Here is a 16,263-nt window from a genome sequence, read left to right on the forward strand (position 1 = left end):
TCTATCGGTCTTCTCTCGTTTTCCTTCAAGTGTCTCGTCTTTTTCCTCTTTCTCTTCTAATTGAAAATCCTCTCTGGCTCCATATGGAGACCTTCCCTTTGTCTACATATCTGTCCATCCAGTCATCTATTTGTCTTCTATATTTCTTTTACTCAGTATTCTTTATTTGCCCTTCTTTCTCTCCTCCTCTGGAATGACTGGAATCCTATCCGTCTCAATATGTCTACCCACTAAAATCTCCATTAAAATCTTCAGCCCGTTTCACTTTCTCTGGAATGTTATCTGGCTCAACATGTACAGTATGTCTTCACACTAAAATCTCCTCTTTATCCATGCAGTCCGGTTATCCATCCATCTTTATTTTCTCTCTCTCTGTAGCCTCTCTTTTCTCTCTCGTCCTGTGGAATCCGGTATTTGGCTCAATATGTGGCCCGTCTTCACACTCAAATCTCCCCATCTATCCCATCCGGTTACATGTCAACTCTCGTTTCCCATCTCTTTCCCTCAATCTCTTTTCCTTGTGGAATCTGGTGTATCTGGCTCAGGTCGTTGAGGCAGATGCAGCTGAGCCTCCTAAACATCTGTTTTCCGCATTCTGCCGCATCAGTCCTGTCCTGATGAGTTAACCTCTAACTCCCCAAAACATGTTCTTCTCATCTCAGCTTTAATATTCAGCTGGGCATTTGGGCTCTGGGCAGAGCAGTGTGGAGTGGAAAGGGGATGGCTCCTGCAGACATGCAAGTGAAGCCTAACTTCTCGTTATCCTGTATTTTCTTTCTGTGTAGCCCTGGTGTTTTGGGTAGTAATTTTGTGGTATGAGCAGCTAAGATGGTAAATGTTTGATTGCCCACTTCACTGTTTGCTCAGTGCTCCCAAATTTAAATGAGTCTTTTCATTGTTTTCGTTGCTATATTTTCATCCAGCTCCTGGGCTACATTTGGACATTCGTAGTTACTCTGGATTCAATGTATAAATGCAAAATGCAACAATTTTGCAGTTCATATAAGGAAAATCAGTCAATTTAAATAAATTCCTTAGGCCCTAATTTATGGATTTCACATGACTGGGCAGGGGCGCAGCCATGGGTGGACCTGGGAGGGTATAGGCCCACCCACTGGGGAGCCAGGCCTAGCCAATCAGAATTAGTTTTTCCCCCACAAAAAGGCTTTATTAAAGACAAAAATACTCCTCAGTGACTCATGACTCAACCTTTGCCTCCCGAACCCGTTGGGGAGTTGTCTCATTGCTGCAAGATCAAACTTGTGGAGAAAAGGGGGTTAAAAAATAAATGTAAAAAATACTCCTCAGTTCATCAGCTGTCTGGGTGGCTGGTCTCAGACGATACCGCAGGTGAATAATCCTGATGTGGAGGTCCTGGGATGGTGTGGTCTGCAGTTGTGAGACGGTTGGATGTACTGCCAAATTCTTAAAAATGACGTTGGATTTTTTTAAACAAATTTTTATTCAACTAGGCAAGTCAGTTAAGAACAAATTCTTATTTACAATGACGGCCTACCCTGGCCAAACCCGGACGATGCTGGGTCAATTGTGTGCCGCCCTATGGGACTCCCAATCACGGCCGGATGTGATACAGCCTGGATTTGAACCAGGGACTGTAGTGACGCCTCTAGTACTGAGATGCAGTGCCTTAGACCACTGCGCAACTCTTGAGCAGCGGTCTTATGGGAGAGAAATGAACATTACATTCTCTGGCAACAGCTCTGGTAGACATTCCTGCGGTCAGCATGCCAATTGCATGCTCCCTCAACTTGGGAGACATCTGTAGCATTGTGTTGTGTGACAATGTACAACCTGTCAGGTGGATGGATTATCTTGGCAATGGAGAAATGCTCACTAACGGGGATGAAAATGGAAAACTTCTGAGATCTTTTATTTCAGCTCATGAAACATGGGACCAACACTTTACATGTTGCGTTTATATTTTTGTTCAGTATAGTTAGATTTTTGTTCAGTATAGTTTGAGCCCGTGTTATTGTTTGGATGTGCGTGCTTGCTCTCCTTTCAGTGTTGGTATGCTTCATAGCAATATGGTCAGCTATAATGCTGATATTGATGCTTATGGAAGGTTTGTGTACTTGCAGCGGATACACAATTTGTTCGGTATCTGCCTGAGTTGAGGTAAGCTCAGCGCTCACGCCCGTGTTTTACAGTAGTAGTTACCTTTAACAGCAGCGAGGGAGCGAGTGCTCTTAAAGACAACCAATACTCATCCGTGACATCCGTGACCTTGTTCCATTATGATTCAGCACACTCAAGACAGGCGCACACACACCATGACTGGGGAGCTAATAAAAGCTGCAACACTGCCAAATAATGCATGTTGCGGTTTGTCAAAAACTATTTTCAACAATCAAAGAGAGACTATTACCACCTCAAGTAAATTACAGTACAGAGTACTGAGAGTAGCTTGTGTCTTCACACTACATTTCTTTTTTTCTCTTCGTAGAATCTGTTCTCTCTCTTTTGGCCCATTTCTCTCCCCCTGGAATCCCTATTGGGGATACCTTTTTATATACAGGGCTGTGTCCGCTCTAAAGCCCAGTCTACTGTACATTTACATCGCTAAAGCCCCAGTGGGCAGCTCACCTTGTTAACCTCCAGGATCTCCCTCCTCTCTTCTGTTGCCGGGCGGGCCTGGCTGGCCGAGCGTTCATTGTGTCTGGAGCTGCCGTCGTCCTCCACATACGGGATGAGTTGCTGTGTTGGGGGGAGGGTATATCAAAATATACAATGACCACCGGTGTTCAGCGAGGGGGATGTTAAATTGATAGTAGTTTGGTACTTTGGCTTGGAAAATACATGTGTTGCCTTTTGTCTGTGGCTCCGTTGCAAAAGAGATCACCATTTCACATGGGTCTCGCCTGGTTATATAAAGGATAAATAAAACATGAAAAATAAATAAGGTTCATTGGCTTGTCTCTCAAACAAAATAAATAAATAGTGATTGTGTGTAGATCACCAAAACACTCTAATCTACAAACAGTTCCATACCACCACCGACATTTCTGAATTAGGACTTCTCCACAGTCCATACCCAAGCTCTTAATTCATTTATAAGCACTCTCTGTGCTTGACGTTGTCTGGCTGACACTATACCGACTGCTGTGCTAGAAAACCCTCTCAGAATGCCGAGGTCTTTCCCTCCCTCCATTCCCTCCCTCCCTCCCTCCCCTCCCTCATTCCCTCCCTCCCCTCCCTCATTCCCTCCCTCCCTCTCTCTTCGCTCTGCCTGGCTGTTCCTCCTGTTTTAAATCACACTGACACCTGCTGGTCTGCAGGATAATGAGCAGTGCCGTATGGAACACATTGTTATTTATTGCACTGCATCAAGACCAACGGGCTTATCTTAAATAGTACCATTATACTAGCGTTACACTATCGTCTACTGGGTTCCTATTATCATACATGGCTGTGTGAGGTGAGATTGCTTAAACGGTTATGTAGGAACGAGGTAATGATTTGAGAAAAGCATAAGATTGGGTCCAAGAGAAAAGCATAAGATTAGGTACAAGGGGAATAACGATTACCGGCCAACCGAAAGCCTTAGCAGGTGTGAAAACACAGCGAAGTCCAAAACAAATCTGAGGCTGAGTGCTATTCTACATTCTGAATAGCCTAGTAGTTGATTGCATTTCATTGCAGTCAGTGACCTGAGGTTTAGCAACTGGCAGAGGCCAAGAGTAGACAGTGATTGATGCAGGCTGTGACCAAAGCATTACTGCGGGGCTGGATCGGGCCATAAGACAGACAGAGACAGAGGCAGGGAAAGAGAATCAAATGAGAAACACGAGACAGCTATGGCAGTTCTCTAGTCAGTCAGAGAGACCGATGCCAAACCCAAAGCTGTCTGATTCGTATTAGAGAGAAGATGTGCTGGATATTATATTAGGCCGACTCAGTAATTGTTAGGGCTGTAGAATCAGAGAGGAAAAAACTTTCTACTTCCATAATTCCAGCTATAAGCCAAACGCATTTTGAATTTAAAGGTAAGAGCTGTTTTTGGCAGTCGGAAGGGGGAAAATGTGCGGGGGTAGAGAGAGAAGGCGCGAGAGAGAGAGGGCGAGAGAGAAAGCGCGTGTGTGTGTGTGTCTGTGACTGTGTGTGTGTGAGTCATAACCCGTCTCTTTACGCCACACTAGGATGGATGTGGTTTGCCTGTTGACAGAGAAGAATGGGGGTAATTAAGTTCTCCAGGTTGCCTTACTTAGAAAGGGGGAACGAAATAGGGAGAAGAAAGGAGAAAAAAAAGAATGCCGTGGAGGATAAGTAAATTAAATGACATAGCCGCTCACAGTGCAGGAAATGCCAAAGAACAACAAGGGCTCAGTTGATTGCCTGGCTTGGGGAGAAAACAGAAAACCGCTGACGTGGGCAGCCTTCGCCAGCTGTTCATTACCAGGCCCCCTGCTAATTAGGAACGCGATGAGGTCATGCTGGCTGAGTCATTGATTCCACTTCCTGTTTGGGGAAAGCCCAGTCAGCCAATAGCACGACTGTCAGGACTGTGGCCGGCCAATAGCAGGCTTGTCCGCCACTTGAGTTTTAGGGGATGATAAATGGCGGTGTGTGGAGGGCCAAAATCAACTTCCTCCAACCAACATGGTATGGTGAGGTATTGGTTGGTCAGCACAATAAGTCATTTTCACAGCCTCTGGGAATATGTAAACATTTTAAATGAAGTGGTACAACTGTGGAGTGTAAATGGACAGTGAGGTTTATATAAAAAGTGTAACTTTTCAGAGGGAGAGAAATACAGCACGCCGGTATGCCATATGGGAAATTCCACCTTCACGGAATTATGCTGAGATGCATATTTTTCACATGAAAATGTATGCCAAAGAATAACCATTGACTTCAAAGTTTAACAAACCATACAACTCTATGCACATGGACTACTTTGAATAATTTACAAAATAAAACATTTACTGTAAAAACTGTGCAGATGCAAAGTTTAGAATCAAAATTGTATCTGCACAGATCTTCCTGTAAATGTGTTTTTGTTAAATATAGTTTTTGTTTGATATACATTTTCAAGTGAAAAATCTGAGTCTCACCGTAATTCCGTTACCATGGAATTGCCCATGTATAAAACAAACAAATGTAATGTACAGTACCAGTCAAACGTTTGCCCCCGGTGATGCGTTGTGCAGACCCCACCACCCTCTGGAGAGCCCTGCGGTTGTGGGCGGTGCAGTTGCCATACCAGACAGTGACACAGCCCTAGAGGATGCTCTCAATTGTGCATCTGTAAAAGTTTGTGAGGGTTTTAGGTGACAAGACAAATTTCTTCAGCCTCCTGAGGCAAAAAGAAACGACAGTCCATCATTACTTTGTAGTTTCTTCAAGTGTAGTCGCAAAAACCATCAAGTGCTATGATGAAACTGGCTCTCATGAGGACCGCCACAGGAAAGGAAGACCCAGAGTTACCTCTGCTGCAGAGGATAACTTCATTAGAGTTAACGGCACCACAGATTGCAGCCCAAATAAACGCTTCACAGGGTTCAAGTAACAGACATCTCAACATCAACTGTTTAGAGGGACTGAGTGAATCAGGTTGAATTGCTGCAAAGAAACGACTACTAAAAGGACACCAATAAGAAGAAGAGACTTGCTTGGGCCAAGAAACATGAGGAATGGACATTAGACCGGTGGAAATCTGTCCTTTTAGTCTGATGAGTCCACATTTGAGATTTTTGGTTCCAACCGTGTCTTTATGAGATGCAGAGTAGGTGAACGGATGTGGTTCCCACCATGAAGCATGGAGGAGGAGGTGTGATGGTGCTTTGCTGGTGACACTGTCGCTGATTTAGAATTCAAGCACACTTAACCAGCATGGCTACCACAGTATTCTGCAGCGATACGCCGTCCCATCTAGTTTGCAGTTAGTGGGACTATCATTTGTTTTTCAACAGGACAATGACCCAACGCACCTCCATGCTGTGTAAGGGCTATTTGACCAAGAAGAAGAGTGATGGAGTGCTGCATCAAATGACCTGGCCTCCACAATCCCCCGAACTCAACCCAAATGAGATGGTTTAGGATGAGTTGGACCGCTGAGTGAAGGAAAAGCACCCAATAAGTGCTCAGAATATATGAGAACTCTTTCAAGACTGTTGGAAAAGCATTCCAGGTGAAGCTGGTTGAGAGAATGCCAAGCGTGTACAAAGCTGTCATCAAGGCAAAGGGTGGCTACTTTGAAGAATCTAAAATATATTTAGATTTGTTTAATATTTTTGGGGTAACTACATGATGTGTTATTTCATAGTTTTGATGTCTTCACTATTATTCCACAATGTAGAAAATAGTTTAAAAATTGAAGTAAAAACCCTTGAATGAGTCGCTGTATCCAAACTTGAGTGGTAATGTACATGTTTAATGCAAAATGCCTCTGTCAGATGTAAGAAAAGCCTAATTAAACGTGTGCATGCAGTCAGTTCTAAAACATTGGTTTAAAACCAATTGGCTCCAAACCAATAGGAGAAAAGACCGCAACAATAAAACTACAAATAAAAACAGTGGAATCGCCCAGCATGAGGTCTGAAACAACAGCCACCCCAGTAACTCAGTAAAATAAAGTGGTGGGTTTTTAGAGGTGGGTGGGTGTCCATAACAGCCACGAAGGAGGCCCTAGGGACAAACACAGAGCGCAATTTAATTGAATGTGGAGCTGAGGGCTGTGTCCCAAATGGATACAAATTCCTTGTATAGCGCACTACTTTTGACCAGAGCCTTGTCAAAAGTAGTGCACTATATAGGGAACAGGGTGTGCGAAGGTAGACCGGACAGAGTGGGAGAGATAAGAATCCCACAGGCACCAAGTAAATGATATCCAGTTCAAACTAGTTAGATATTGACTGTGATACACAGAGTGGTCCTGGGACAGTGGTCACTCACCTCTGGGGTTACGGGGTCCAGACCGGTGCAGTTTTCATTGCATTTGTCGTAGACGAGGCGCAGCTTGCGGAAGAGGACAGAGAGCATACGCAGGTGCTCCTGCAGTTTGCCCAGCCTGTCCTGGTGGGTGCTGGGGTGGTACGTCACTCCATTTGGCAGCTGGGGGAGATGACATAGGAAAGAAGTGTTATATACTCTTTTAGTAATGTAATAAAATTGTAATAATTGCTACGGGCCAATACAAGGCCTCCTATTTGCTCCTTGACTAGTACCTTCTTGACTACTGGTAATCAGCGTGTGATTACTCAAATGTTTATGGTGGTAACTGAAGTGTAGAAGGTTTGTAAAATAATGACTGAATTATTGCAATGTAGACCAAAACAAATTAAAAATGTATTCATTTTACTGTGCTGTTTCATGGCATTCTACCGGGAGAAGTTACATATAACTAACTATATGATATGTGTATAACTTAAAACTGCTTCGGACTGTTTAACCTGAGCTTTATGCTAACTAACTTTAGCTTTAGGCACTTTTAACTGATCATTTCAACTGAGGTTTAATGCTAACTAGCTTTAGGTGCTTTTAACCGATCGTAAACATCCTGTACAGCCTGAAATGATTCCCTGCATGAGGCTAGGCGAGGTAATATACCTGTATACATGCCTACCAGAGTGATCTTTTTTCACACAGTCTGTGATCTGTGAAACAAGTCACAACAGTGCTGTTTGTGCATTCTGTGGCGAGGAAGCGCGGCTTGTGTTGTGGTGCTAATGCATTCTTCTTCTTTTGTCTGACTTTTTTGTCGTTGTTTTAATGAGCTGCAGAAGGATCTTCTCTGAGACACAGAGAGAGAGAGAGACAATGTCTGACAATGTCCCAAATGGCACCCTATTCCTTATATAGTGCACTACTTTTGACCAGAGTCCTAGTATGGGCCCTGGTCAAAAGTAGTGAACTACATAGGGAATAGGGTGCCATTTTTGACGCAAACAACCTGTCCTGAACTCATCTCCAGGGCACCGTCTGATCTTTCCAACGCGTCAACAGAAGGCCGAGAAGAGGTATAAACAGATGGTGACTGTCTAATGATAAAATGGAGACCTTTTCATACCCAATTATATCATCCATGTTTTAAAGCTAATGTGAAACAGGATTGGGACATTTATTTGTATTTAACTAGGCAAGTCAGTTAAGAACAAATTCTTATTTACAATGACTGCCTACCCCAGCCAAACCCTAACGACGCTTGGCCAATTGTGCACCACCCTATGGGACTCCCAATCACAGCCGGTTGTGATACAGCCTGGAATCGAACCAGGGTCTGTAGTGACGCCTCTAGCACTGAAATGCAGTGCCTTAGACCACTGCGCCACTCAGGAGACATGCCTTCCTAGGGCAATAATAAAAGCTGGCTTAGTTGGCCTAGTTTTCTGCTCGTAGGCCCATATCCATCCATTTTCATATTGTGTTAATGTTATTTGATATAACTATGAGGAGAGAGAGGGATATTCATTTGGTTCAACAGACTCCAACCAGTGCCCCACGATTTTTACCTCTTGGATGACAGTCAATCAATGTTGTGCTATCAGTTTATGTAATGCTGTCGGTCTGGGGTCAAATAAGGCTGAATGCTTTGCGTGTAATAAAGGTGGTTGACAGACCAGCACCATCCATAATCAAAGGCAACCCATGAACTTCATTCAGCTTTAACACCGCCCCAATACAAAAAGTCACAAGAAACACTCACCTGCATGTTCCTCAACAGCTGGAAGATCTCCATGGTGCGTAAGACGATATCCTGCACCGTCTCCTGGCCGATGCGACAGAGCGACGCCGTGTTGACATCACGGGCAGCCTGAGCCTGCTGCCCAGCGAACGCCACCATGGGAGGGGTGGTCATGTGGACAGCACAGGACCTGTAGGTGCAGTGATGGGTCAGCCTATTCTACACTGGCACACCTTGGCATGCCTGGTCGTATGATATTGGAAGGACGGAAAAGGGAAGGGTTGAGGAGAGAGAGGGCAGGGGAGACAGGGAAAAAGAAACAGACTGGTTCATTTATTGATGTTACATTTCCAATGATGAGTTGATGAATTAATTAATAAATAAATAAACTATTGTTGCCAGACAAATTTCCTTATGGGACAATAATTCATTCATTTATCCAAAAATAATTGCAAGCTATTTATCTCCAAGCTTCCCCTTAACCCTTATTTAGTCCATCAGCCAGTTCCATACTCAAAAGGAAAAAAGTGGCAGTATAGAGTGAAATAATGTGCTAAACATAAATTATTTAATTTTTCTGTATGGAACTAAATTAGAAATATTTTTGCATCTCGGTCTCTTTGGTTTTTCATTCTGTTTTTTTGTGTGTAAGTTAATGGTTTGTGTGCGATCACCTGCTGAAACCCTATCTACAGTGCCTTCGGAAAGTATTCAGACCCCTTGACTTTTTCCACATTTTGGTAGGTTACAGCCTTACTCTAAAATTGATTAAATGTGCTTTTTTCCCTCATCAATCTACTACACACAATACCCAATAATGACAAAGAAAAACAGGATTTTAGACATTTTGGAAAAAACTGAAATATCACATTTACATAGGTTTTCAGACCCTTTACTCAGTACTTTGAGACACTTCCGGCAGCCTTGAGTCTTCTTGGGTGACGCTACAAGCTTGGCACACCTGTATTTGGAGAGTTTCTCCCATTCTTCTCTGCAGATCCTCTCAAGCTCTGACAGGTTGGATGGGGAGTGTTGCTCCACAGCTATTTTAGGGTCTCTCCCGAGAGGTTCGATTGGGTTCAAGTCTGGGCTCTGGCTGGGTCACTCAAGGACATTGAGACTTGTCCCAAAGCCACTCCTGCGTTGTCTTGGCTGTGTGCTTAGGGTCATTGTCCTGTTGGAAGGTGAACCTTCGCCCTAGTCTGAGGTCCTGAGTGCTCTGGAGCAGGTTTTCATCAAGGATCTCTCTGTACTTTGCTCGGTTCATCTTTGGCTCAATCCTGACAAGTCTCCCAGTCCCTGCCACTGAAAAACATCCCCACAGCATGATGCTGCCACCACCACAGGGATGGTGCTAGGTTTCCTCCAGAAGTGACACTTGGCATTCAGTCCAAAGAGTTCATCATGTTTCATCATGGTCTGAGAGTCTTTAGGTGCCTTTTGGCAAACTCCAAGCAGGCGGTCATTCTATCTGGCCAGTTTGCCATAAAGGCCTGATTGGTGGAGTGCTGCAGAGATGGTTGTCCTTCTGGAAGGTTCTCCCATCTCCACAGAGGAACTCTAGAGCTCTGTCAGAGTGACCATCGGGTTCTTGGTCACCTCCCTGACCAAGGCCATTCTCCCGATTTGCTCAGTTTGGCCGGGCGGCCAGCTCTAAGAATTGTCTTTGTGGTACCAAACTTCTTTCATTGAAGAATGGAGCCCACTGTGGTTATTTATTTTACCTTAACTGACTTGCCTCATTAAATAAAGGATCATTTGTTCTTAACTGACTTGCCTAGTTAAATAAAGAACTAATTCTTATTTTCAATTATGGCCTACCAGACGGTAAAATACCTCCTGGGGGGACAGGGGCTGGGATTAGAAAATTAAATACAAATATAGGACAAAATACACACACTACATTCATCTTGGGGACCTTCAATGCTGCAGATATTTTTTGGTACCCTTCCTTAGATCTGTGTCTTGACACAATCCTGTCTCGGAGCTCTACGGACAATTCCTTCGACCTCAGGGCTTGGTTTTTGCCCTGACATACCCTGTCAACTGTGGGACCTATATAGACAGGTGTGTGCCTTTCCAAATCATGTCCAATCAGTTGAATTTACCACAGGTGGACTCCAATTAAGTTGTAGAAACATCAAAGAAGATCAATGGAAACAGGATGCACCTGAGCTCAATTTCAAGTCTCATAGAAAAGGGTCTATACTTTTATTTTTTATACATTTTCAAAAGATGTATAAAACCCCATTTTCACTTTGTCATTATGGGGTACTGTGTAGATTGCTGAGGATTTACATTTTTTAAATCCATTTTAGAATATGGTTTTAACATAACAAAATGTGAAAAAAGTGAAGGTGTCTGAATACTTTCCCGAAGGCACTGTATATCTATTTATTTCTTATCTTAACTAATGTAAAAGAAACACAGGAGCAGTCATTAAAATTATTTATTTTTATTGAAAATAAGGCAGGCAACAGTTTTCCCAGGCCTCCACCCTGGAGGTTCACTGAGGAAGATCTCACCTGACTCAGGTAGCTGCGAAACCTCTTCCAGGCTGAGACCTTTGTCATCCTAAGCCTTGCCAGCCCTCAGGCTTTGAGGCAGCCTCTTTGACACTGCCAAGTTCATTCCTCAGGGGGGAGGCCACAGTTGCTGTCTGCGCCTCGTCTTTGCTACACCCCATGGTGCTGAAGGTAGGGCGCAACAACTTTCATTCGCACATGGGGAAAATAGCAAAGGGACAGTACACTCCACTATCAGAGTATGGATCAGCCTCCTCCTTTCCACATGCAGACTTGGGTAGGGGTAGAAGAGACCCATCGCCTTTATTTTTACTAGTGACCATTGGTCCATGGCATAGTCTACAAGCTGAGGCTCTAGTGAACTGTAAATCATAATGATGATGATATTAATAATAACAATCAAGGTGCAGCTACTGTAGAAGGTGCAACGGAAGTTGAATGACACGTTCTGGTTTTTACAACCAAATCTCTCTTTTTTTTTTCTTTTTTTTTTTAAATAACCACGACTCAACGTTAGTGTTTGTCTTTTTAGAAATGGCTACGCTCTCCGTATAGTGACAGGGGAAACGGAAATATAACGTTGCAGATAAAGTTCGGAAGGACATCATTTCATGTGCACAACATCTAAAGCCCCGGATCACTATACCGAGAGCTTTGACATTTCTAAAAGGACTTATTTCGGTGTTTTTGAAGCCTTTGTAAAAAAAGGCTCCACCCTTCAATAACATACCATTTCACATGCACTAGAATAGCCTGGCAAATGAACTGTATACAGTACATTTCTGGAAGGCATGAACACTTACATCAGTGTAAACTGACAGCTCTATGCATTGTATCTGCAATGTTGCACCCCAACTTCATACGCCACAGTTAACGTAATAACGGTTAATTTAGCTAGATGGCTAACGTTGCTGACTACAGACAGTAGGTTAACTAGCTAGCAAGCTGTTAGCAAACGAGACGATAGTTATTTCAAATAGTTTTAACATGCATTTGTCCTCTTGCTATACAAAACAAAAAGTTCACTTTGGCGCTTTTCATATTGTCCAACTGACTAAACACAAACTTACCTGTGCTAGCTAGTATTAATTTATATTTTTTGTTGACATGTGTCAAGTCCCTTTTCTCCAGGATCTCGCAAGTGTCAAACATCGCGAGACCTTACATTGAGTATCATATCCGTAAAGCATGAAATATGAGTGTTTATTTAAAGCTATACTCCTTAGTTGCTAGCTACATCACTTATACCCATTGGTTCTTGAAGAAAATAACGTATACATGCCTGATGAGCTTAGTTTAACTGTCGTACTCTATCGTACCCCATCAGAACCCCACATATAATAAGCTTGTTATACTCCAATGTTTGTAAACAAACACTGTATAGCCTCAAAACATGGTTAAAACTATACTTTTGATATCATGGATGGTCAGTCCTTGCAAACAGAGCTCTAAAATACAATTTCTCCAGGCCCATATCCATCAGCTTTCTATCAAAACACAGGCGAGGTGACACTTTGTTATTGTTTCAATCAAGGATTCCAGCTTTAAAAATGTGGATTATTGTTGCTGCCATTGATTGCAACGAAATATATTGACGACTATGAATATAACACCAACTCTAACACAAACAAATGGATGAGCATTATCTTACAGCAGATACGGTATGTACATCACATATAGGTGTTTAATACCCCACTCATGATGTTACGGTAGAGCAGAGCTCCACTGCAAGTTCACCTGTGTGAAAGCGACACCTGGTGGTCATTCTGCGATCAACACTGCCCTGTATAATTTATCTATGAACCAACCCTCTGGTCTATTTTAACTTTTTGGTGAAGTGGTTTACTGTATTTGTATACGATTTAGCTGGGATCATCCCTAACGTGGCATGTGTCATCATAATCTTCCTCTTTGGATAAAAAAAAAAACACCATTCAAACTTGTGTGAGCCCCTAATCCTACGTTATTAATGATAGAATGGACAAAAACTATAATTCTCTGCAAAGAGAGGACCACCTTTTGCTAGGTTTCCATTCATAGCTCACAAAGCAATCTGTTACGAGTTATCTTTATTTAAATTAAAGTATCAAACACAAGATGTGCCTGAAATAGATACTTACTCATCCTGTGCGCCCTGCCGTGCTAAATTGCTGCTCTGAGTGACAAAGAGAATAAGAGAGGGTTTTATTGAACAAATGAAAGGCTTCTTCAGGCTTGAGTGAAGCTGAAGTTTGAAAATAATGCCTGTTACTTAATTTCCATTATTCATTCAAATGTGGGGTTATGCGGCTACAGGATGGATTTAAATGTCAATTTATCTAGTGTGGGAGGCTGAGTTGGGTAATTGTAAACCTTGAGACAGGTTTTATTTTCTTCTCTCTAAAGCCCTCTGTGTAAGCTGCTGAAACAGAAACTGGCACAGAAACGCCATGTCAGTTCACTTGGCTGCTGACAACTTCTTAATTGCGAAAAAGAGTGCCGTTTAGTTCACCACAATGAATGAGTTCAAATCTGGCTCGTCACAGGTTGTTAGATCCTAATTTCCTAGGTTATAATTTGTTTCCCACTTATGAATATTGAATAACTGAGGCCTGCTGTGACACGTGGCTCTATTTTGAGGCATTTGCACAAAATATGTAGACACAATTCTGGTTCTGTCGTGTCGTGCCTGTAGTGTTTAAGTCTTCTATAACAGAATTATCAATATCCAAAGTCCATAAAGATGAAGACAAATTAAGTATAGATTCTGTATCAGATGCGTAATATCTGTTTCCAATGACCATACCTTACCTTAACACCCTCAAGCACAGACAGAGATAAAGCACATAGTTGATAGAAAAGTGTTCTCAAATACTGTTCAATTACCATGAATTATACAAACATTGAATAAATAGGCTACTGTATTTAAGAAAAGAGATTTGCTCTATGACACATATTCTAACCACTTAGAAACGTCTTAAATTTAAGATCGCTGACATTGATGACCTTGGTGTGATTTCAGGGTGTACAGTACAGTATTGGACAACATCACCTCCACCAAGCCAGCAGAGAGCCTCAACAATGGCCAGATTGAAGGCACCAGAGTGTTGAAAGGGAAAACTCCCAGTGAGGGGAGAGGAAACATGAACCATATAATGACTGCTGAGGGATATCAGGCTAAATCGGATTATCTACCATACTCAGCCGTCTCGTGCTTTAATTAAAAACACTCTGATCTTGTTCCTCCAGGGTTGGGTTCGGGAGGGGCAGAGTGCACAATAGTCTGCTCTCCCACTTCAAACAGGACAGTGTCTCACGTTGAAGAGGATTAAAAGAGAGAATGACCAAGCTACAGACAAGGAGAGAGATAATATAGGAGTAGGGCTAAATTGCACGGTTCTGTGCCCCTCTGCCTCATGTGGAATCCTGTGTGAATTTCAGCCCTACAGTGACTGCCAGAGCAGCAGTTGGATAAAGGGCTTAACTTTCTCTGTGTGTGAGTCTCTATGTGTGTGTGAGCTGAGTAGAGTGGGGTGCAAAGCGTGTGTGTGAGAGAGAGTAATGTAGAGCAGACAAAAGCAGGGTGCAAAGAGGATGGGGTGCACAGGGGATGGGATACTGCCAGGGGTCAGCTGGTTTCAGGGAAACACAATCCATCAATCAGATGTTAAACACACACACGCTGCTCTAATCTGCCGAGTCATGCTCACACAGCCCACAGAGTGGAGTGCAAATGCAGAGGTTAAATGTTGATCCACTCACACATTCTAGAGAGCTTGTGATAGCCTTGCTGAAATGGTTATCACAACAACAAAACAAGTTAGCTGTGAAATCATAATTACACAAAATAACTTAGCCTTAAAAAACAACATAGACCTCAAAAACAAAATGCATACTTAATCCCTTCCTTAATTGACTTATTCTACATGTTTCAAATACCCCCCTAATAGCTTTCAGTACACAAACTGAACCTTCCCCCTGTGTACATTTGATCAAATCATGTTATCAGGGTCTGATTTTCGACAGACTGATTGAAGTCTCCCTTTAAGGGAGGGTGAGGCCAAACCAGAGATGTGTATATGATACTGGGTCAGTAACACTAAGGGACCCTTGAGACCCAAGATGGCTGATCCATTGACATTGACGGCCTACAGCTGCACCAGACTGGCTGAAGGTCGAGGAGGGGACAGGGAAATGAAAAGGGGTCGAGGTGTGCAAAGAGACAATGGATCCACTGAGTGCTGTGTTGCTGAGAAACCCTTATCCTTATCAGGAACTATAGCCGAAGGCAAAAGGGCAAACGTGATTATTGACAACACTAGATTTGATTCAAATCAGTATTTTAAATATAAGGATGGTTTTGTTCTCTTAATTATTAGCATCTAACACCGAGCGGTTTCATCTAATTTTCTTTAAACAATACAGTGACCAGCATTTCAATATAGACACTTAAACCACTAAGCACTCAAATGACATTTTAAAATCTGGACTTAGAGTAAGATAAAACATATATAAATATAATTCATGGTGCAACACTTTCAAGCCTGTGATCAGCTATGGCACCCCTTCCCTGATCACTTCAATCTTTACTTCTTTGGGAATATTGGTACAGAGGCTCTTTCTTGTGACTGTAGAATGATCACCTCAGTATTTCAGAGATAAACAAACTAACCACACAACAAACGGGTAAACTGCAAAGCAGGATCGGTGAGTTAGCCAGCTGTCATCGATAAACAACCCCAAATACCTTATATTGCTTTTCTGGTTCGTTCAGAAATGTAAACTTAGATATGTGTTTTTGGTTGTTGAGTCAATTGGACCAGGGATTAGGGAGTGGGGGGGGGGTTAAATTAGTCTAGCCATTTATCTAAACTTGTAATCATGGTCGAATTATTTAAAAGACTCTCCACCCTATGGCAAAATGTGTCGAATTGCAGGAAATTCGCTGTAAAACTGCTACATTTTCTCTCCACCCCATGACAAAACGAGTAGAATTGCAGGAAATGTGTTATAAAATTGCTAAGTCTTCTCTACGCCCCATGGCAGAATGTGTAGATTTGCAGGAAATTAACTCTAAGGGCTCTATCTTAACAAACCTAACGCAATAGTCAATCT

The 16,263-nt window shown here is 42.6% G+C and overlaps 1 protein-coding gene and 1 long non-coding RNA gene across 2 annotated transcripts in view; one reads left to right on the forward strand and one right to left on the reverse strand.

The window, feature by feature from the left end:
- LOC139558779 (mediator of RNA polymerase II transcription subunit 30-like) overlaps positions 1-12,325 on the reverse strand; it is a 52,231-nt gene extending 39,906 nt beyond the window's left edge. Inside the window, exons 1-4 of the mRNA XM_071374212.1 lie at positions 12,240-12,325; positions 8,666-8,887; positions 6,916-7,074; positions 2,608-2,718 (exon numbers count right to left, since the gene is read on the reverse strand). Of these exons, the coding sequence (XP_071230313.1) occupies positions 2,608-2,718; positions 6,916-7,074; positions 8,666-8,818 (423 nt within the window). The 5' untranslated portion in view covers positions 8,819-8,887; positions 12,240-12,325. The remainder of the gene's footprint in view (positions 1-2,607; positions 2,719-6,915; positions 7,075-8,665; positions 8,888-12,239) is intronic.
- On the forward strand, positions 3,920-8,762 carry LOC139558780 (uncharacterized). The gene is made up of 3 exons (XR_011671638.1): positions 3,920-4,007; positions 7,743-7,979; positions 8,684-8,762. It is a non-coding gene; the product is annotated as an uncharacterized lncRNA (long non-coding RNA).
- Positions 12,326-16,263: the final 3,938 nt, after the last annotated feature.

This window comes from Salvelinus alpinus, chromosome 29 (assembly GCF_045679555.1).
Source record: "Salvelinus alpinus chromosome 29, SLU_Salpinus.1, whole genome shotgun sequence".
In the NCBI taxonomy this organism is placed as follows: domain Eukaryota; kingdom Metazoa; phylum Chordata; class Actinopteri; order Salmoniformes; family Salmonidae; genus Salvelinus; species Salvelinus alpinus.